The 23095-nt window shown below is 42.3% G+C and overlaps 1 protein-coding gene across 3 annotated transcripts in view; it reads right to left on the minus strand.

The window, feature by feature from the left end:
- The window catches only part of Nmnat3 (nicotinamide nucleotide adenylyltransferase 3), a 129652-nt gene that overhangs the window by 88638 nt on the left and 17919 nt on the right, over window positions 1-23095 (minus strand). Inside the window, exon 3 of one of the 3 annotated variants that reach the window (XM_013160016.3) lies at window positions 21321-21452. The exons of the other annotated variants lie outside the window; for them this stretch is intronic. Coding sequence (XP_013015470.2) covers window positions 21321-21334 — 14 coding nt within the window. The 5' untranslated portion in view covers window positions 21335-21452. The remainder of the gene's footprint in view (window positions 1-21320; window positions 21453-23095) is intronic. 3 annotated transcript variants of the gene reach the window in all.

Genomic DNA, 23095 nt, shown 5'->3' on the forward strand with positions numbered 1-23095 from the left:
CAGGTCCACAGATGTCCACTTGACAGCAGCCTGGTAATGAGCTCGACAGATACAGAAGCAGAACCAGTACATGCAAGTACTTACCGAGCGACACTGAGTGACCATATTATCAGTCGAAAGTACCCAGGGGGGCTGCATTAATAAACAATCCCAGAATCTTAGTGGTTTACAACAACAATATTTGATTTCATGTTCATATTTCATCTCTTTCCCATGGTAGTTAGGAGCTCTGCTCTGTGTCATTTTTGTTCCTCAACTGAGAACTAACAAGAATAGATTAACCTTACTTGAATTACAGACTGTCACTGTAGCAAAGAAAAAGAGAGCTCTAGGAGGAACCTTGATAGCAATTTTACACTTGCTCCCAAATTGGCACCTGTCACTTCCACAGACTCCACCCTCCTAAAACAGTGAGTGAGAAAGTTTAGCCCATCTCTGTGCAAAGGCAATGGGCCAGAAACATCCAGTGAATAGCTATGCTTACCCAAGTGAGTTTGCCAACCATCCTGAGCTTCAGCCATCCATAGTGAAAACAGAGATAATCACACAAGTCTCCAAGAGTTGTCATCAAGGTAACTGGAACTGATCCCCAAAGAGCACTGATGGGGCTGACTCATGGGAGGTTTTCCTTTCTTTTCCCTACGTTCAAATCATAAGTCACTGTCTTGCATCCATGACTGACTGTCTCTACTCCTTTTCTGAAAAAAAAAACCCATCATTTTTCTATTCATTCATGATTAAAACTGATCAGTGAGTTATCATATCTCCTCATTTCTCCTTCATACACATCGTCCTCAATACCGTCAGCCTCCAAGGGTAGTCAATATTCCCTAGATAAGATCTTCTCTTTCCAATGCTAATGAGAACCCTCGAGTGTAGGATTCCACTGCCTTATTATATCAATTTTTTTCAAATAAGAAAAATGAAGTCTGGCTATCTTAGTCTCCCTCCTCACCAAAGGAAAAGCACTAAGAGAGCAGGGACATTTATCAGAAGACCATCTCACAGCATAAAGGAAGATCTGATGTAAGACCTCAGGGTACATCAGAAGAGCTGAGTGTTGTGATCCCAATGCAGACAGGGCTCCGTGGCACAGACATGGTCATTGGAGTCCACACCAGTGTACAATGCTATTTCCAGAAAGGGGTAGTTGATGTGGGCTGGGAACTTCCAACCTGGTCCAATGAAGACTCCCACATTTGCTTAGGCAAGAGAAACTCTGGAATCACCTCCTTGCCTCCAAATTGGATTCATTCCAATCTAACCTCCATAGACTAAGCAGATTAAGTAGTCTTAACACTTAGGCTCAACCTATCAAACTAATATGACAAATTTGACGGTTTCCTTCAATGGGCATTCAGGCAGACCTGATAATAAGTCTTGTTCTCACTGGGCCTTATTTACTAGGCCATGTCCTTCATCTGGCATCAGGACTTTGGAGACTCTGCCCCTGCTCTGCTTCTCTGTCTCCCTACCACCTTTGACTGCCTACATGGGTTCCACATCCTCTTCCATGCCACCTTTCCTGCGCAGCTTCCCTGGGTGGCTTCCTTGGAAGCTGGTGCTCCCTCCTTGGATCTCATACATGGTACACTTACTGTTTCAGATTGCTGAGGCCCAGTCTTTTCTTGCTGAGTATGCCATGGGCATGGAGCTCATCAAGTCTAATGCAGTCTAATGCAGTATGGAAGGGATATTCACTTGGAGGGACGAGGTTTAAGTGAAAAGTAGATCAAAATGGGAGCCAGGGAGCAGCAGTAAGTTCACTCCAGGTCAAGGCTAAAGCAGGTAGAAGCAGCTGAGGAAGAAACTCCCTCAAATTAAAATGCAGAGCCACTGGCTGGTCTATCCCTCATCCTCCCATCATTGCCTTTGGTCCTGGGCATGTCCTGGTTTGCCCTTGACAGTTTCTGCCTCCCAGCTAGGATGTCAACTTTCTTCTAAATTTAAAGCATCCTCTCATCCCACAAATTGGGTCACTGATTTGGGTGGGCTCCATGTTAGGATCTTGATCTCTGATTCTCAATTTGGAGGCAGCAGTTGAGTTTATCTGTTTCTTTGTCCTCCTCTGGCCCCTGCTCAGGGCTTTGTGCACAGGGGCTCTGCTCCAGATCAGCAGTGGGCAATATGCCTCATTTCATGTTGGAAAACAATCCTATACTCTCTATAGCCCTGGATTCCTTTTATGGACAAAATGCAGAAACAACTATTCATGCATCATGGCCATTCTAGTGCTCAAACCACAAACCTCCCCACTAATGGGGCTCTTCCCTCTCCCTACTCTCAAGAGCCCATCAATTCTACCTCTGCAAAATCTTCACTCTCCATCTCTCTGTCAAACACCACAGTCCTTAGATTGGGGCTCATTATTTCTCAATCGGGCCTGAATCTACTCTTGACCTATCTCCTATCTCCAATCTCACTTTCCCTAATCCACCCTCCCCACTGCTGCTCCTGGGATCTTTCAGTATGGATATCTGGCTCCATGTTTAAACTGCTTCTTCCCCTTTTGCACTCTGACAGTGTTGAAATTCCCCAGCATAACATCCACAGCCCCTTATAATCTTCTCAGTGCCTGGTTCCTTGGCCTCGTTACTCTCAAACCCCTTCCACACGTCTGCTCTACCAAACACTTTCCAGGCTGCTCTGAGCACTGTGGTCACTTTCATCCAATTATGTCTGGCTAATGGCTGCAAAACTAAGAGACCACTTCCTCCAGGAAGCTTTTCAGGGTCTGTTGCTCCAAAAGTGAGTTCGAAAGATTCTGACAAGGAGGGGAAAACTGCTGAGGAAAATAGGGTGACAGCCGTCTCTTCTGTCCTACCATCAAACTTGTTCCTATGATTCACCAGATCCCCTTAGACTGAATTTTAGTACCAGTCTTATAATGAAATGTAAAAATTTTAACAAAGACCACTTTGTTTTATCTTGCTATCTCAATTATCCCAAAAGAAAACAAGCTTCCATTCTCATCAAGTTCCTCAAAGGCACAGGAGGACACCAAGGGGACCCTGAACCACAAGGAAGGTGGAAACATGGCCAGGCTTTGCAGGAAGACAGAAGAGACTAGTGTGTCACAGTGAATCACAGAAGAAGAGGACACAGACAAGAGTGTAGAAGCTCAGGGGTAGGTGTTTGCTTGTAAATTTCACTGCTCACACCATAACCAAGTTCAGAGCCATGCTTGCCAACTGCTTGTAACATAATTTCCTCTAGGTACGATAAGGCAAGCAGCCCACCTTCTCTTTATTGAGCTATGAACAAACTGCCATTGTGATGAGCAGATAATTGCAAATTTGGGCAGTGATCTATGAAGTCAGAGCAGAGCCAGGTTTGGAACTATGGCTAAAGTTTTTAACTGAGTTCATCTAAAATAGTATGCATAATTGCTATCGCATAGGTTGGCAATCAGGCTAGGATGGTGGGCAATTCACAGTAACAACTCTAGTTTTATAGTCTTAAGTGGAAAAACTAGTTTCTTTCCACAGTTACTACTTTAGAATCCACTAGTAAGTCAGGTGAAACATGCTTTGCCCACGTCCCCCTAAAGCCTATACATGGGCTGAGTTTCTCACAAACACAAGTATATGCTCACTCAGTGACAGTCATGGGGCATTTCCTCTGGCTTTGAACTAAAGTGACCTGTGCTTAAACTTGGGGGACCTCTGGGATGGAAATCTGACATTCATAAGCTCTAGGACATTTAGCAAGCCTTCCAGGACTGCATAAAATAAAATAATAAACCAATGCTCACTGATAGGGGTATTGTGAAGATGAACTAAGACACCTGAGGACTCTGCCTCCTTACACATTATTGAGAGGATACAGATTTATTTTTGTGCAATCAGAAAGTAGGATTCACATGCACTAATCCCGTCAAGACACTCCTTCTGTGACAGATTCCATCTTTCTCAGCAAGAACAAGCCAAATGAAGCCACCATTTGTCTGAAGCATCCTGCCCTGCACAGCACAGAACTAGAAAGTGAGTTTTTCATCTGGTTTGTTCCTCGAATGGACTGGTCTAAGAAGCCCAATACACATCTCATCAGGTTATACACAACATAACAGTCTAGTTGACTCTGTAGCAGGTTCCCTCCCTCCCACAAAGTGAAAACTTGACTTCCTATATCTGTGTATTATAGTTGGGTTCTAAAATATCCTTCAAAAGTCTCAAGTGTTCAGAGATGGATTTGGGGGAAGGTGATGGGATCATGAGGACTCTGATTTAATTAGTTGATTAATTCACTCAAAATTAATATTTGATGGCATTTTCAGGAGGTAATGGAACCTTAGAGGAGGTGGAATCTAACTTAAGGGAGTTAGTTTCAAGAGTCTGTCTCCTTAGGGACTGTATCTTGTCCCCAAAACCTTCTGACTCTGTCTCTTTCTGCTTCCTGACTACCATGAGGTAAACATGTTTCTTTCACCACACCCTTTCACCATGGTGCTTTTGTCTTGCCACAAGCGTAAAAACAATGGAGCCAGCTGAGGATGCACTGAAATGTCTGGAATTGTGAGCCAAAACAAACTTCTCTTTCTTAAGTTGTGCTCAGTATTTTGTGAGAGAAAGCTGCCTAAGGCACTGGATACTCTGAACACCAGCAAAAAGGTTAATTTGCTTCTGTGATTTCAAACCAATAATGTATCTGCTACACCTTGGCTGATAGTATCTTTGCAAGGCCATTGTGACAAATAACAATGTATTAGTGCTCAGGACACAAGCCTGTATTTCCTGTACTTGGACCAGAGAAACTGCTAGAGATTCAGGGAAGGATCAGCCTGGCCAGAACAAAAGGTACATCCTGAGCTTCATTTATGATCAGTGGGGTACAGCTAGATTCCAGTCGGGCAAAGGAATGACAGGGTACCCTGTGCCCAGAGGTTGAGGTTAAGGCCAGGGCAAACATTGGTAAGTACTGACTCTAAAATTAAGACTGTGAATCTTCATCTCATAGGCATCTAACTCATGTGAATTCATGTGCATATGCTGGCTTTATTAAATCAATACAATAATAACAAGTACAAAATAAAATGTAGGCTGAAAAATTACTTAAGTTCACTGTCTTCTATAAGCAGATATTACAGTATAAACGCAACAAAAATAATCTGCTGATTCTTCCTCAGCACAGGGACCTTCTTTTTCCTGGCTAGCAAGCCCTGATTTTTTTCACGTTCACGGACAAGGAGCACAGACAGGAACCACAGTGCTGCACCCACCATGAAGGTACCATTCCTTCTGCCAGCGATTGATCAGATTGGGCATGTGACCTATTTTTGGCCAATGAGATGAAAAGGAAGTAACTGGAGGATAAACTTCCCTGGGTGATAAAAGAACAATGACAAGAATGGCCTTTTCTGCCTTTTCTTGCCTGTCCTGCCTTAGACAGTGTGGTGTAGGAGGTGGGGCTGTCCTGGCCTTTCTATTCCATGAAGGGAAGGTCTAGAGAAACATATTAATTTTGTAACACCTCTGTACATGCTTATTATCATATGAATTGCTAACATACATTCACTAATGAGGTTGTAACTGTTGGATACTTGATGACTTGTGGCTCAAAGTAACCACGATGGACCTCAAGACACCTCAGTTCTTACCTTTACACATAGCGTGTATACTATTGTGGGTCGACTATGACTCCAGTATGTAAATAAGGGCACTTCCTGCATGATGTGGGCCCTAGAGTCAAGGAAGCGAGCTTATCTGGGATGTAACTGACAGGATATCTTTTGGGGTCCTGGAGGTGGAGGTAGTATGCTGACCCTTCCCAGGCACTTTACTGGGAATTTTCCAAGGATTATTTTAACTGAAATTTTTTTTATTTTTATTTTTTGATGCTATTACCGTAGCACTAATCTTGGAGGAAGCTTTTTCTTGAGTCTCTTAGCAAACTTCTCTTAACTGCATTCCATGTTCCCCAAATACCATAGGGACCTTGCTGAGGGCAGTTCTGTATGCTGGAGAATGGTCTTCAGCCTTGATTGTTCCCTGTGGAACACTCCAGCTCTCTATGAGGATGTGGGGCAGCCTTGCTTTCCCACCTTGGTGTTGGTTCTGCCCCTATGGTGCTTTATGGCCCAACAAAGCCTAATATCTTGAAAAACTCTGTGCTCTGCACCTGCAATGCCTCTGCTCTGAATCCCAGAGACCACCTGAATGGTGGAGCCATTTCTACCTGGTAAACATTCCTCCTGCAATGCCTACTATACATCAGACTGTCCATAAAAGATCTCTTCCACTCAAAAAGAACAACAAAATAACCTGACTGAAAAGTGGGCAAAGGATTTGAATAGGCATTTGTTCAATAGCCAATAAGCACATAAAAAGGCTGAAATCATTAAGAGTTAAGGAAATGCAACTCAAAACCATAACGAGACACTACCCTTTTATTCATTAGAATGACTATTACAAAAAACAGAAAGTAATTGTCGCAAGGATGTGCTGAAATATGAATCCGAGTGTGCTGAGGGTAGAAACACACAATGGTGCAGCTGCTATGGAAAACAGTATAGTGGCTCCTCAAAAGATAAAATATAACATTACTCTGTGATTCAGAAACTTCTTCTCTGAGTATACACCCAAAAGGACTGAAAATGACAACAGAAACAGATATTTGTATATCCATATTCATGGTAGAATTAATTACAAGAAACAAAAGGTGGATGAATTCTAACCGACTTTCAATGAATGAATGGAAAAACAAATATACATTGTACACACACACATGGGATGCTTAAAAAGTGAGTGTTTAAATTAAAAAAGTGTGTTATAGTAAAAGATGCATTGCCATTAGTCTCTCTATTGCTTGGAACACACTTATCCATCACTCTAGTCACTTTCTGAAGCAGTTCTAGAAGTCTTCTTTCATGTTTTTTTATGAGATGCGATCAAAAGTACTGTCAACACTGCTGCTAAGTGCCATCCAATAGGAGGGCAGGCTCGTAAAAACATTACCAAGTGTCTTCTTCTATTTGATGCACTGGCTGTGGCACTGTGTGACTGTTGGCTCTTCCCCAAAGTCAAAACAATCAAGAAAGGTAAACACTTCGAGCTGACTGAGGACATCAGGAGATTCACAACAGTCCACCTAAGGACACTCAGGAGCAAGGACTTCCAGAACTGTTTCAGACAGTGGAAAGAATAATTTTGATATGTGTGTTTGAAGGAAGGGAGAACATTTGGGGAAAATTAATGGCAATGTGTATTTTATTGTAACAAATTTTTAAAAACTTTAAGTTGTACTGCAGTTTTCAATGTCACCTTGTATGTGTGTATACATATACACATATATATGTATACAGATAAAGGAATATTATTTTGTTTTAAAAAGGAAGGGAATTCAGACACTACAAATAGACGAACCTTGAGAATATTATGTCAAATGAAATAAGCCAGTCACAAAAGGACAAATATTATATGATTTCACAAAGAATACAAGGTACTTAAAAAAGTCATTTTCATAGAGACAGTAAGTAAGGTGGTGATATTGGGCACTGGTGGGGAGAGGTATTAGATAGTCACTGTTTAATGGGTACACAATTTTAGTTTCATCAGAAAAAAACACATCCTGGAGCTGTAGTTGCACAACAGTGTTAATGTCAATGTACTTAACTATTGAACAGCACACTAAAAATGGGTAAGATGGTAAATTTTATGTGTATTTTTCCATAATTAAACATTTAGAATAAAAGCCCTTATTTGTTAAGCCTTCAGTGATGGCACGCTCCATTTCTCTGTGATTACTGTGGCATAGGCAATTCCATTTCAAAATAATCCTGATAGAACTGACAAAGCACTGCTCTGGTTCCTCATTTTCTGTTCTATTAGGAGTAGCATGGTTCCTAAAGTCAGTTATATTTATGGCATTTCCACGAGTGTGCAAATAAATCTCTTTTTACTGAATTTGAGAAAATTTGAGCTCTTCAACCAAAATCAACCTAATTGATAGTACACTTGGTCTGAAGTATGACAAGAGCACTGGAAATAAAGAGGGGACTTCAGAGACTTTCAGGAAATAAGAAGAAGTTAGTTTACAAATATGAGAAGGAAACTAAGTCTCACATTTGACCTACTATGTGGAACATCAAATCCAAAAGGCAATGAGTATGCCTGTATACTTCTGAGAGAAAAAGTCTAAGTCTAGAATTCTACATCTGGCGAGACTACTAATTAAGTATGAGGGCAAAATAAGCCTTTTTTCTATTAGATATGGAAGGACCCAAAGTGTACTTCTCAGGTACCCTTTATCCTTCTTCATATGATTTTTGCAGTGCTGGGGAATCAAATCCAGAGCTTGTCACATGCCAGGCAAGCACTCCACCACTGAGCTACACCCTTGGCTCCTTTTGGGAACTGTTTCCTAGCAATTTCCAGCAAAACAAGGATGTGTTCCAGCAAAACAAAGTAGGAAAAACCAAAAACAGATTAAGTCATCCAACCCAGGAGGAGGGTGAAATTAGAATGAGAGTTGTACAGGCTGGAGAGCAAAGCCAGGTTAGGACATGAGAATGTGAACTCTCAGAAAGTAGGTGAATGCTGGACAGGGCAGGTAAATGACAACAATCACAACAAATTCAAGTAAAACAAAACAAAAAACCCCTGTAATAAATAATATGGGCTAAATGTTATATACATTAAAACATGACATAGTTTTAAGCCTTAGATGGAATATAAGGAAATTCATTTGACTCTGATATTAAAAATTTTCCTTTATGTGATCCAGGAATACTTGATCTATGTGTGAAAATATATGAGGTCTTAAGGATTTAAATCCTGCTTAATAGTGTTCAATATTTAGAGTCGATCTAGTGAAAGTATACAAATGCTTTACTGTGCTGTCAGTAATTGACAATGTAAGAATACAGCCACTGGAAGAGCAGCAGATGGAGCAAGGATGAAGGAAGAATTACTAATATTTTCCTCCTGTCGCAGGGAGGTCTAGATCAGTGATGGAGAACCTTGCAGAGCTTTCAGTGATGCAAACATCCCGTTGCAGCATGCGTGCCATAGGTTCTTCACCACAGGCCTTGACACTGATCGAAGGAGATGGATGAGAAAGAGAGATCTGGTGGTGAATAATACATATGGAAGAAATAGTGCTTAAACAAAAAGGTGCCTAAACTTCTTTTTCACAAAATGAAACTGAAAGTTAATTCACAGCTACTGCTTCCACTTCTGATATCATTAATATCCCAGGATCTCTCTAGACTTTAAAAAATCTATCATTCTTAGACCATGCCTTCCAGACTGTCTACCATTAAGATATTCCCCTGGTAGAGAGGATTGTTGCCTTTCTACACATCGTATCTATGCTCCAAGGACTATGTTCTATAGTTTTTTTCCAGTCCTGTCTGACAATTTCTGCTTATACTTCATGGCCAGTACACAGTGACAAGGACAGCTATCACAAAAAATATTCAGAAGTGTATTTTTTTAAGATGGAACGCTGCTGCTGTAAAGAAAACTGGGTTTGTTTTAATAAGAAAGAACAGGAAGATGGATAATAGGTAAACAACTTGCAATCTGTGACTCCAGAGACAGAAGTATATTTTCTAAAGCAAGAAGATGACATATAGAAGACTAAAATTATAAAGGAAATATCAAAAATGAAAGGAAGGGGGAAGGAGGGGGTACAGAGTATAAATGAGTGAAATCTTTATCTCTCATAATAAAACTCAGTGGCATAAAATTTAGAGTTGTACATTTAACTCCCCAAAATAATTAAAAGATTCAAGAAGCTGAAGGAATTTGCCTTTGGCAAGGGGAGGGAGGTTTTGGGGTGGAGTTGTAATTTTTCATGAAAAGCCCTTTTGTCTTACTTGATTAAAAAAGAAACCATGTGTATATATTACTTGGATTAAAAATATCAGTGTTTATTTTATTGAGAAGTGAAGCATCACTGTATTTTCTATACTTCTGGCAATCTGCTTCTACGGTGGACATTGTGGTATGTTTCTTAATATTGGTCACTAGCTTACCAAGTGACAAAAATAGCCACACTTGGGACTTGTTTTATTTCACTTCTACAGTCTATTTGTGACCTTTAAATTTGAGCCCTTCACATGCAAAATACTTCATAATCAGATACACTCTGGTACAAGCATCACTCCTGGTTGAGGCACAGTAAATCTGCCTGTGCATTGCCCTGTCTGAAATGAGGTAGCCAGCATCTCCCCCATTCTCTCCCCTGGACCACTGCTGTCGGCCTGGGGACCTCTCTGTAGGGAAGTTTGTTCTCCGCCTGACTGGTCTGCACTCTCATATCCCGGTCCTAATGTCTCCATAATATATTAGCAGGCGGTGGCCAAAGGGAGTTCTGCTGAAATAGACAGTAGTTTGGGCCATTTTGGACTAAATCCTAGAATGCACACGATAATGCTGAGCGATGCAGTTTATTTTATGAGCACACAGGTCTACTGTGAAATCAGGAAATGGAAGCAGAAAACATTAGCATTCACATGACAGGGCAGGGCCAAGTCAAAAGCTTTCACAGTGAAGCCAGGAGCCTGAAGGAGCAGGTCAGTTAAATGTGTGCTCACAAGCCTCATCTTTGTATTGGATGCTATGCTTGTAGTATTGCTCAGGACGCTCCATCCTTTTCACAACAGTGAAACATCTGTGCCCAGCTGAGCAGATTTTAAAATGTTTAGGTGTGGTTTGAGTTGCAAAAAGCAAGGGGGAAATATAGATGGAGCAGACAGTTTCCTGGTTTCCTTCTGGCCAGGGCATATGAACTCACACAGCTAAGGGCTCCCAGATTGAAAAGAAATGACAGGCACATCTGTGCTTTAATGTGCTGCAGTTCTGCCTGTAACGCATGCCATGCAATCTCTGGTTCGAGGTACTTGTCAGTCAGAGAATTTCTTTCTGACCTTGGCTCTGTCACCCTACCTTTGAAGCCAATTTTTCAAAGCACGAAACAAAATAATTCCTCTTTCCTTGTGAATGAAAATACTCTTTCCAAAGAGTTCAAAGAAAAATATCATATCAGCAGAAAGTTAAAATATACTGGAAATGGATCCAAAAACCTTATCATAGTAGGCTGAACAACATACCCCAAAGATCTCAGGTCCTAATCCCTAGAACCCATAAATATTACTTTACTTGAAGAAAAGTCCTTTGTGTTTGTGAATAAGTTAGAGATCTTGAGACGGGGTGCTAAATACAGTTACATGTATCCTTACATGGGAAGGCAAAAGGAGATTTGACATACACAAAGAGGATGCTCTGTGAGAGAAAAATGTCGATACTGGCCTTGAAGAGTACAGTGATGTGGCTGCAAACCAAGGAATGCCTACAGCCACCAGAAGGTGGAATAGGCAAAGAACAGATTCTCCCTAGAGCAGTGATGGTAAGCATTTTAGAGCTTTCAATGATAATAAACAGCATGCAAACCTTAGGCTCACCACCACTTCCCTCGAGCTTCCAGAAGGAATGTGGCCTTGCTGACATTTTGCTTTTGGCTTGAGACTTGAGTTTCATTTCTGACCTCCAGAATTGTGAAAAAATCTACTGCTTTAAACTATAAAGTATTCTTTGTAGCACTATAGGAAATTAATACAGTGACAGAAGCACTGGAAGGAAGAGTTTTAATTTACACAAAAGTTATCCGAAACACAAGGGGGTTTTTTTTAATAGTATTTACCAAAATTCAACTTCATGCCCCAAGCATGAAGATATAAGAGGGCTGAACGCTAACACAAATTAAGAAAAGTAGCAAGTTCTCACTCTAGGCAACGACCCTTCCTAAAGCAGGAAGCTGAGGGCATATCATTGTTTTCTTTTATCTTTTCAAAAAAAAATATTTTAAAAGCAAAAGCAAAACAAACCTGTTCGGTTCTTAAAGCTAACATCTGAATAGACAAGTGTGCAAAGGCTAGAGGAGACCAAGGATTTTAGAAATGCCCCACAAATTAACCTCATAGTTGAGCTATATCTGTAGAGGTGTATGTATATGCACGCATGCACACGTACACATATATGTGTATAGCAGATCTTCAAACAAATGCAGCGTAATTATTAATAAAAATGGCCAGATGTCTACCAACATATGTTATCAGGCTATTTTCCATAGGCTTACCACCAATTATGAAGAATTAGAGATCCAAAGTCTACAAACAGGAGAATGGTTAAATTTCATGTAACACTATGCAGCTGTTAAAAACACTAACATAATGCTACAGGCACTCATGGGGCAGCTTATTAATGAGTAAGTAATAGGGGAAGGAATACAAGCAGCATATAGTATTATAGTATTATTGCATATTATTAAAGCAAAGCAATATAAATTGCTGTAATACACAGAAACAACACACAGTGCATATATAGCTGTATAAATTCATCAAATGAGTGCACATCTAATAGAGTCATTAAAGAAGGAGCAGGGCTACTGTAAGGAGACCACAGCAGGAATGGATAGACTTGAGCTTTATCCATATTATTTTATACTAGTGACCTTTTTCCCTAAGTGTGTACAGTAGTTCCTCCTTATTCAGAGTAGCATGATGAAGGCTTGTGTTGTCCTGCTCCAAGCTTCCCAGGACATTACTCATCTTTGTGTTCACTATATACCCACAGTACCTGCTATTTGCCTGTTAGTCACTTAGTAGCCATCTTGGCTACCATACTGATTATGGTACTGCATTGCCTGAGTTCCACCTTTATTTTATCTAATAATGGCTCTAAAGTGCAAGATTAGAGATGCTAGCAATTCAACCTCGCTAACAAGAAGCTCCAAAGGACCCTCTTTAAGTAAAAGATGAAAGTCTTCAAGAATAGAACAAAAATCCTAAGATGAGGTCACTAAAATATACGGTAAGAACAAATTCTTTCTGTGAATGTGAAGAAAGAAAAATAGTTCATGCTAGTTTTGCTGTCTCACTTCAAGCTGCAGAAGTTACAGCCACAGTATGTGATAAGTGCTTGGTTAAGACAGAAGATGTGTTCAATTATAGGGCTTGGTATGAACTGTGGATTCAGGAACCCACCAGGAGGCTTGGAGTACATCCTCAATGGGAAATGAGAGCTACTCTACTCTTCCTGTAGTTTTAAGAAACAAACAGATGCAAATGCAACAAAAATGCACTGGGAGTGCACAGGATCCCCCTGGAAACTGTCCAGGCAGGGGTGTGTAACAGAGGGGCTTTAGACTGCCAGTGGCTTCTTACGGTCTCCTGCAGCCCAGCAGGTGCCCAAGAGTTGGAACCAATATCGTGGTGTTTTACACTAAACTTTATGGTGTCGTCGCTGTGTTTTTCAAAGACAGTAATTGAAGTCTCAAACAAGTATAACTTTCGTCTTCTCCAGAGGGAAATATTGTTCTCTCAGTGGTTCCACACCAAAGTGAAGGGGAATGTGGTTTTTGAACGGTTCTTCCTGAGAGAAATTCTAAAGGAGGACATTCCTAACAGTCGTTTTACATCCTCAGAAGGGGGTGCTTTATGGGTTTCTCACTGGGGAGCAAACGGTTCTTGCAGCATTTGCTACTTTGTATAACCCCTGTGTCTGTTAGCTGCCGGCCATGAAGGGGGTCATGATTTCTCTGCAAAAGATTTGTTTAGCCCCATACCTCAGAGTGTACCTGGAAGAACACTGGGCTCCACTGGATCAAACAGCCCCTATCACAGCCTATTTGAAATATTATTTCAATTAAGAACATCAGACCGATCAACTCTACATGAAAAAAGGCATTAACACTGCTGGAGGAAACACATACTAATGATTCACGGCATTCGACTCAGGAGCAGCAAAGAGATGAATGAGAGGGTCTCAGGACCCCAACACAGAGATACAATTTCTAGACAAGAAAGTGAGCCGAGTTTCCTTTTGGATAAAAGAAAGCAGGGACAAAAGTCACTAAGACACTGTGCTAGAGGAGCACAGTACTGTGAAGGTGACAGTGTCCGCAAACATTGCTTAAGTAATGGCTCTTTGTAAAAGGAACCCATGCCTTTTCTTCCCTGTAACACAAAGTGTTTGTTTCTCAAGGTAGGCTTCTCCAAGGTTTGCCTGAGACTCTTTGATAAGTCATGACATTTTATGATCCCTTATTACAAATTTCAGGAAAGCCTTGCATCTTCTATATTTTAAAAAGGAATCATCAGGAAAACACAAAGATTGGGAGCTGGAGTCTTTTTTAAGCAGCAAAAATGCTCTTATCTAGAAGGCTTAGATAATTTGTTAATTTAAATATATAGCCATTGCCGGGCATGGTGGCTCATGCCTGTAATTCCAGCACTCTGGAGGCTGAGGCAGGAGGATCGTCGCGAGTTCGAGACCAGCCTGGGCTACAATGTGAGCTCAAGGCCAGCCTGAACTGCATAGCGGGAGACCCTGTCTCAAAAAAGACTATATATATATAGCTATGATCCTTCTAATGGTAGAATGTTAACATCTGGTTCAACCTACCTATTTTATACTTGAAGAAACTGAGAACCTGAGAGGTGAGGTTTCTTGGCTTGAGGTTACACAGTTAGTAAATCACAGAGCTAGAGTCAGAACTCTGGGTGAAAACTCCCAGCTCAGGGCCAATGAGCCTACCTTATAAGGCAAGGCTGTTGGTCTTAGAGACGCTTGGGTTTAATCTAAGTGCTGCATCATTCCATAGAGCCCCATCTAGGCCCAGGGAGACTAATGATTAGTAGCAAATGTGGAAGATGCACAAGATCCTTCGTTTTTGAGTAGGGAATAAATTCCGAGAAATATAAGGCTGAAAAGGACCCTGAGCAATTCTTTGCTCCATTTCCCTTCCTCCAGGCAGAAGCCACTGACATCACTCCCAGGGAGAACTATCTATCGTATTTCTAAAACCCTTCAGGGAAGATTTCACAACTTCGCTTACAAAAGGGAACAGCTGATTTCCCTTCAACAGTGGGATCCAAAACATAGCCAGAGAAAACTACCATAGCTTTTTTCAAATTAAAAATAAGTCCCCTTCACTTTGATACCTCCAAAATCATTATTTTTAATGATTTTCTGCTTTAATCTACTACAAATGGAGAACATTTTGGAAACTAAGAAGAGCATGGAGTTGTGATGATTGTGACCTTAACTATGATTTTTGTAGAAAGTTGTACTTGAGAACTGTGACAGAAAGTATAATAGACACCTGTAAAATACAAAATATCTGAATCATGGAATCTCATGTGTTAGAAACAGAATTAATACTACCCATCATATGGTTTTCATTTTAAGTTTCATAAGACATTCTCGCTTTTAGGCTGTAGATAAAGAAAATATATTTCCCAATCTGAGGGGAAAAATAAAATAAAAACAAAATAGATTAAAAACTCCACTGATGAACTCACACATATCCATGCCAAAGTAATTCAAAAGCCAGAGGTTGCTCTGAGCGGGGGATGTCTGCATAACATCCGTGATATTAAGAGAGCAGAAGGTAATAATGTTCAGTGCTTTATCTGCAGGCAATTCCACTGACCCACTGCCAAGAGCTTTGAACTGCTTGCCCATCAGAAATGAGATTCCAGGCTTCTAAAATCACAAGTGCATCTCAAAGGTGGTTGCTGGAAGGTGCCTAGGCTGCCTGTGTCTGAGGGCAGCATAAACGCCCAAGCACGCGGCTTTAGGATCCCTGGCTCTAAACAAGAATGCTAAAATGGTCTTCCTTGACTTCTTCCCATTCCATCCCCCATGGCCTGTTAAAGTGTCTCCTGTAAGTAACACAGCATCCCTGTTTTGGCCACTTCTCCCCTTCTGTTGCAAACCAAGGCTTCTTACCACTATTCAGCACAGGAAGACTGCCGCCCTGAGGATCCACAGCTGGCTTTCTCACAAAACGGTACACTGAGAGCCCACTCTTCTGTGTTCAGCCCTCACTGTTCTACTCAGCGTCATGGTAGTGGGAATGTTCTAGCTCCTTAGCACCAGGCTGACAGCAATGCTGGCAGCAAGACTCTTGGACCTTGGGTCTAGTCTAAGCCAGCCAGTGACTAGGCCAGGTGTAGGTTCCATGGAGACTCAGCACATCACTGCCCTGTGGCAGCCTGGGCTATTGGAAGAGCCGCTGTAGATACCAGTCACACTCCAGTGAGGTATCCACCAGTGTGCCCACCTGTGAGGGGACCTAGAAGTGAGGCTGCCTGGTGCTGGGTGGATGAGCTGAACAAAATTATAGAATTAGCATGTAAACTGGGTAATGCTGTTATCTACCAATTAGGTCCAAGGAAACAGACTCAGAAGTAAACTACTTTGTTCCAGGCTACTTGGCAAGCAGGGGTGAGCTGGGAGCTGACCCCACCCTGCCAGGTTCCCCAGGTTGATAGGCTGGGTGGGGAGGACTTGGTGTGAATGAGGTCGCCTGTAGGTGGCAGCAACCCTTCTCAACTCTGAATAGGCCCCAGAGGCTCTCTGGGAAACTCCCAGTACTGATTTTCGGATTTGAACTTGCACCATGTCTAAATGGATTGCAGAACTCTTTAAACCAAATTGAATCATTTTTAATTATCAAAGTAAAAGTGAAAAGATGCCATGCCTAGGAGAAGGGAACAAGGTCCAATAAATCACTATCCCTTACCTCCTTGGAGAGAGGCTAGAATAACTGTAAAACTAATGGCAGCTCTGCTTCTCAGAGAGTAGGCTGCTTTCAAAAGCAAACGCAACCAAAGAAAAACTAGAGCTCAGTGCGCTGAACCAGAGATGCATGCTCACTTGAAAGAAGATTAAAAAGGTACAAAATGAGGCTCATGGAAAAAAAGGATAAAATATCCTGTTTAATAGAAGCAATGGAATCCAAATGTTAAGGGATAGAAAAAGAAGGGGAGATGCCAGAAGTTCAAGGAATAAAAGCTTCATAAATGTCACCTCATTGTTGTTATTCTGTCATTTCCTATATCAACTCTATTTCATAAATATATTTGTTTGGATTAAACAGACCCTTATCTTACAAATAAGATAAGACTCACAGGTGCTTTAAAAAACATACACATACACACACAATTCAAGAGAAAAAATATACATCTCGTGTTATGGAATAATAAAAAAGGTATTGTTAAAAACCTGACAATTAAAAGAGCTTCTCACCTTAAAAATAATAGAAATCAGGATTTATAAAATGCTTTTATGAGCAGACATTCTTATTTTCTGTGCAATCAGCACACATAATTTATCAGCAGGTTCTTGGCTATCATTTTCCTAAATCAGAATCCTGCCAGTAATAAGACAATCTACATTTTAAGCCACAAAACCCTTTACCCTTTGTGTCTCTGTCCTCTGAGAGTCCTCCTTTTTTAATCTGATGTCTCCCTCAGTTCTCTTCCTTGCCTCCACTTTCTACGGCAGGTTGCTGGCCCCTCTGTCCAGGCCCTAGAACCTTGGTCACTTCTTAAAGCCATTTCCTGAACCCCGACCTGCCACAATGCACTGTTTCTACAAGATAGTAGCCTCTCATCCCACATTATCATCCATGCCAAGGGCACCTTGAAGTGGGTACCCTGGGCTTCACTGTCCTCATAGCATCTGAACACTCTAAATTTGGCCTTCCTCCTGTTCTGGGATAAGCCCCATTCTTGCTTATATTTCTGGTCTATAATTTGGTACTCAGAAAGTGCTTAATGAGTGTTTGGTAAATAAATGATGCAAGCATCTTGGACCCCTTTCCTCAACATATGTGGCCTGTAGCCACTTGCTTCCTTCCTGCCCCTGGAGCTCCTGTTCTACCTGGAATGCCCCCGCTCCCTATGTGGACAAACACAGTCTCCTCTGGTTTCCCATAAATGAACAGAACCATCAGCCAGTCAGTCACAGGGAGTCAGTGTAGATCCTTTTCCTTCCATTGCCATCTGCTTCTCAATTTATCCATCACCAAATCCTGTGCCTCCACTTCCCAGCTGTCTCTCTGACCTCCCTTCTCCTTCATTTTGGGTGCGATGCTAGAGCCAGTGCCTTCTTTGAATCTCAGGCCCAGGCTTTGTGTGCTGCATGGTCTCCTACCTCTGACTCCTCTGTCTTCAGGCTAGAGCCCAAGCAAGTTAGCAAGCAAGGTGCACTATGAACTAACTTTTGGCCATCTGCCCTTCAGCCCCATCCAGCAGTGACCAGCTCTCAGCTATAGTCAAGATCCTCTTCCCTAGCAGACCTGGATGAAAGAGCAAAATAAAACGTTATAGTGGAGAATCAGTTTAAAATGTCTAAGTGAACCCTGGCTTTAAATTAAAACTTATTCGAGTAGGTGCTTTGATACAGGTCCAAGATTTTGTTTTGGAAGAGGGATTGGAGCTTTTACAAACCCCATCCATCAGCAACAGTTCTCGCAGTATCTTTTAGAAAGAGAAGTTACCTAAAGAAACATGAGAAGCAGCACGAGGGCAGAATCCACCGAAAGTATTTGAGTCGCTTGCCTCCATCTCCACTGATTTTTCACAGCCCCATACCTACACCAAATAATCTGGTGGAAAACAGAGAGGTCTGCTCTCACATTGAATCATTCCAAAGCATTCAATTCAGTTCTCAAAAACTCACTCTTTTCATGACTGTATCAACAAACACAGCTGACACCAACACACTGGAACCAAAGTTTGCCTGGTGAGTGCTGTATGCATGTGGTAGGGTCAGTGGCGATGGGGCAGAAGGCTCTGCTCATGGCCTTCTGATCTGTGTGCCCAGCACAGCACTGTTGCATACCCCGGGCTGAGGAAATGCTGGCTGAACAGACAAACATGACTCCCGAGAACCCAATCCTAACCCTCCACAGAAACTTCTGCAGGTCCAGGCTCCCTACACATGCCTCCACTTCAACTCATTACTGCCTATGTAACACTAACAGCAACCCATTCGAAATCAGACCCAGAGTGCAGCAGCAGTCCGGATCTGGGTGGAAGGGACTAGAGATGGTTTCTGATACAGCTTCACCATTCTATAGTTCAGCACTCTGCCAGTGGGTTCAGAGAGAGGGGATGCTCAGTGCCTGGTGCTCAGCACTTCTCCCACTCCACGGCCCTGAGGTTATTCTTGGCCCTCAGTCTCCAGGAGCTAGCAGAGCAAACAGCATGAGCACCAGGTCAGGACTGCTCCCAAGAGGGGTGAATCTGGAGGATCCCTACTCACTGTCTGGTGGGAGAGCCCCATCCAGCAGGAATTGTATCTGATTTCCTTTTTCTTCCCCCATGGCCGGAGGCACAAAAGATACCCAGCTGAAAAGCTAAACATCTGGCAATTAATCTATGAATAAAAACAGTCAACCCCACACCAGCGACTGGCTGAAATCTAAATGCTGTGCCTCTGCTCACCTGGATGCTTGGAACTCATCCAGATGGGTCCGCTTTGGAGAGCCAGCTGGATGCTGGGTTACATAAGGGCACAAATAGGATAAACTTGCTTTCTGGGCTCGCAACTAATTCATTAATAAGACCAGCTTCCTGAGAGTATTTATATGCTCTTTGTTCCTTGTAATAATACCACGAAAATAAGATGAAAATCAGCAAACACATTATTGTCTTGGTTATGCTACAGCGATATAAAGAATCTTAGGCAAGACCATAATATTTGGGTCAATTTTGCTTTTGATTTGGAGATGGGCAGGGCTACCTCATGTCCCAGCCATTGTGCCATGTGCAGCACAAAGATGCACATGGACGTGGAGAGTCTGCATATCTCAACTGTCTGTGGGATGCATTACAGCTTTTATTTTATCAATGCCCCTATGTCATAATGGTGCTTTTTCAAACCAAACTCTGGAATCATTTCAAAGCCCTTGATTGCCATTAATAATCCTTTCATTCTGAAAACATCAAATAGCATCTACGAGGCGTCAGGCAACGTGCCAGGAATACAGTGGATAGAAGGGTAAGCCACATTCCTGCCAGGAGGCTCACCTTTCTGTACTAGTGATAGGTAGGGGGCAGGATGGTCAACTAATGGTCACAACCCAGGTGTAACAGCTGGTATGAACAGAGGGGTATCTGGGTGCATAGAGTAAGGCTCTTAGCCCAGGCAGACTGAGAAAGGGGTTCCAGGAAGAAATAGTAAATGTTTTGAATTTTTGAGGGATGACTAGGAGTGAGGCAGGTAAAGAAACTGGAAAGAAAATTTGCAAAAGCCTGAGAATGTGAGAGGCCAGGAGGCATGCTGGGGCTGTAAGAAGGTCAGTGGAGTAGCTAAGATTCAGTGAGGTTCTGAGCCAGGGAGCTGCGGGCCTTGCATGGCATGTTGAAAGGTGCAGATTGATCTTCATGGTGGTGGCTGGAGAGCCCCTGCATGGTTTCACACAGGAGGATGATCAGGTCACAGGTGATTATCTGAGGGTCCCTGGAACAGCTAAGTAGCTCTCAGTATGCCTTCCTTCATTCACTGCTCCCAAGGCAGCAGCAACTTAAAAGCCTCATTAGCAGGCAGGTCTCTAACCAACAACTAAGCCTGCCTTCCCTTCCATAATATCCTCTCTTTGAGGCCACAGCTACTTTTGATTGCATTGTAATTTCAAGAAGTGATAAACATATGCTCATGTTTCCATTTACAAGTTTTTGATTATCAGCCCGGCACTGTAGCTGCAAATTACCCATTTTCTATTATAATTATTTTTACTTTTCTAGATTAAGGAGAAGAAGCATTTTTAAATTACTGAAGTGCACAAGCCACAGAGGGAGGAAAAAAGAAAGCATCACTGTCTTTTTGCTCATGGCAATAAAATAGCAAGTGTCTGAAAAATGAAATGCAAGCTGTGGGCTGTGTCAGACTAGACCTTCCGGGGGGCACATTTGCTTACCACAATCCATTTACCTAAAAACTGGTCCAGACTGCAAGCCAGGGAAGAGCTCAGTTGGTGGCAGAACCGCAGTTCCAAGAGCAAGTATGCAAAAACTGGGCTGCTTTAGGTGACACGCAAGTCCCTCACATTCTTGGGTAGTACTTTTCCTTCTTCAAGGAAGAATTTTTAAAGGTGAGAATGTCACTGATTTAGAGACATGCAAGCAACCGCCACACCTGTTCCTATTATGATGGATATCTAGCCACAGTAACTGGCATCATGTTCTCTCTAAGGCAAGAATTGGGAGGCCCTGTCTAGTGACCATGGATGGGGATGGGAGTTGAGGACAAGCCTTGCTAGCAACGAAGAGGTAAGGAATTCAGGTCACTGACTGAAGGGAAAAAGATTTTGCCTTGCAGAGTTGCAGACCTGTTGGTAGCTTAACGTCCCATTCAATTGGCATACAACACAGACTGACACAGTAGCTCATGAATGAGAATGCGACTACGGCTTTGAAGACACAGTTGGTGCAGGAATGCAGCTTGGACCAGCTAATCAGTAATGTTACCAAGGAAATCATCAGGAAATTATGCCACTGTGCCAACTTTCCAGATTCTTCATACCTTGCACGTGCCATGGTGCTCAGTACTGAGGACAGAGATGTGGAAGATACAGTGTTGGCTCTCCAGAACTCATTTTAGAGGAAAAGTCAGACACAGAAAAAGTAAGCAGTCACTTAAATGTTGGAATACCATCTGCAATAAAAACGAGAAATCATATCATTGCAGCTGCAGAAATTCCAAACACTGTCTTCACAGTTTAAATCTTAATGGATGACACTAATAAATCATAGACACGATGGAATCAATAATGGTAATAATAATAGCTAAGAGTTGGCATATTCTGACAGGCATTTTTTCTATGAACACATATTTTGGCAGAACTGATACTTGTGTCTACACCATCCTGTAAGCTATCTTTAATCTGTGCAAACATTGTGCAAAGAATTACAATCAGCTTGTTTCTTGTGGAACCCTGAAGCTGAAGCCTCATCCAGAGACAGAAATACAGAGCTATATAAGTTCCTGTGGATCATAAGGGATGGGCCATTTTGCTGTCCTATGCATCTGGAGATGAGGAAACCAACAGGGGCTCTAAAAGAGCCCAGATGCTCCCACCAAGCTCCAAGTTCTTTGCTATTTGAGATAGGTTTATACATTCTTGTAGGAGACAACAGATGTATTCAGCATATTAACCACCATTTAGACATCAATCAAAAACTCTCCCCTTCAGAGTAAATGGTTCTTCTTATGCATCTCAAGATTCTCACACAAGCAAGAAAGGTAAAATCAGGCTGGCTTTTGCCATCACACAGTTCCCAGGTGCTTTTCCGCCAGTAGCCATCCAAGGACCTCACTCAGGGCTGCAGAGGTGTGCCAAAGAACTGTACTGAAGATATGAATCACAGACACCTTACTCAGGAGCATGGGCTGCAGGGGACACAGTCTTCCCTGGGGGTGCAATGAAGGGTAGTTTGTTGGGGATCTCATGGGGAGAAGTGTTCTGAATGTGTGATGAGTGTGTGACAGAGGAGGGATGTACTGTTGCACTGCTGTGACAATCACAGCATGCATGGTATATTGTGGGTGTGCACCATGAGGGAGTTGTAGTGCAGCTATGTGTTGTGACATGGGATCATGCTGTTGCAGCTGCATAGGTTGTGTTGTGGAATGTGCTGAGGGCAGGGAAGATCCTGCAGTCCAAGGGTGTTCCTCAGGTTCCCAGTCAGAGGGTACAATGGGTACTCTCAAGTGGCCCCCTACCAGCCAGAGTAGGCCATTCTTGCCCACTGAACCTGCCTGGTTCTCAGAACAGTAAGAAAGCTCACGCGCAGTACCACAATCTTGAACATTCTCTAGGCTCAGGATAGCCAGTAAGAAATCAGGCATGGCATATTTTGGAGTCCTGCTGGTTGGAGGAACTTAGGAAGCAACTCTCTCTGTGGCAGACAACATGAAATATTTTCAGTTCATATCTCACACAGCTTCTGCAGGGCTGTGTTTCCAGGGTTCACTGTCCAGGGAGAACCGCCAGGACCCAGCACAGATGGAAAGGAAGAAAATGACTCTTACATTCTCCTCCGCAGTGGGGCCAATCACAGAGAAGCTTGACTCCCAGTCCTCTCACAGTGCAGCAGCCCCTCATTAAGGACCCTGCCCAATCCCTGTCTGCCTCTACTGTGAGGAGCCATCCCTGGTGCGAGCCATTAGAGCAGCAAATACTAAAGAATTCAGGCATGTAAGTGAAATACTTCTGAGTGTAGGTGCCAACCTCACCCCAATTTTTATTGTAAAAGATTTTCAAACATACCTTCAAAATGAACATCTAGATATCTACT

The sequence above is a fragment of the Cavia porcellus genome, unplaced genomic scaffold, assembly GCF_034190915.1.
Source record: "Cavia porcellus strain 051 isolate PalLab524CR breed Dunkin Hartley unplaced genomic scaffold, mCavPor4.1 scaffold_5, whole genome shotgun sequence".
NCBI lineage: Eukaryota > Metazoa > Chordata > Mammalia > Rodentia > Caviidae > Cavia > Cavia porcellus.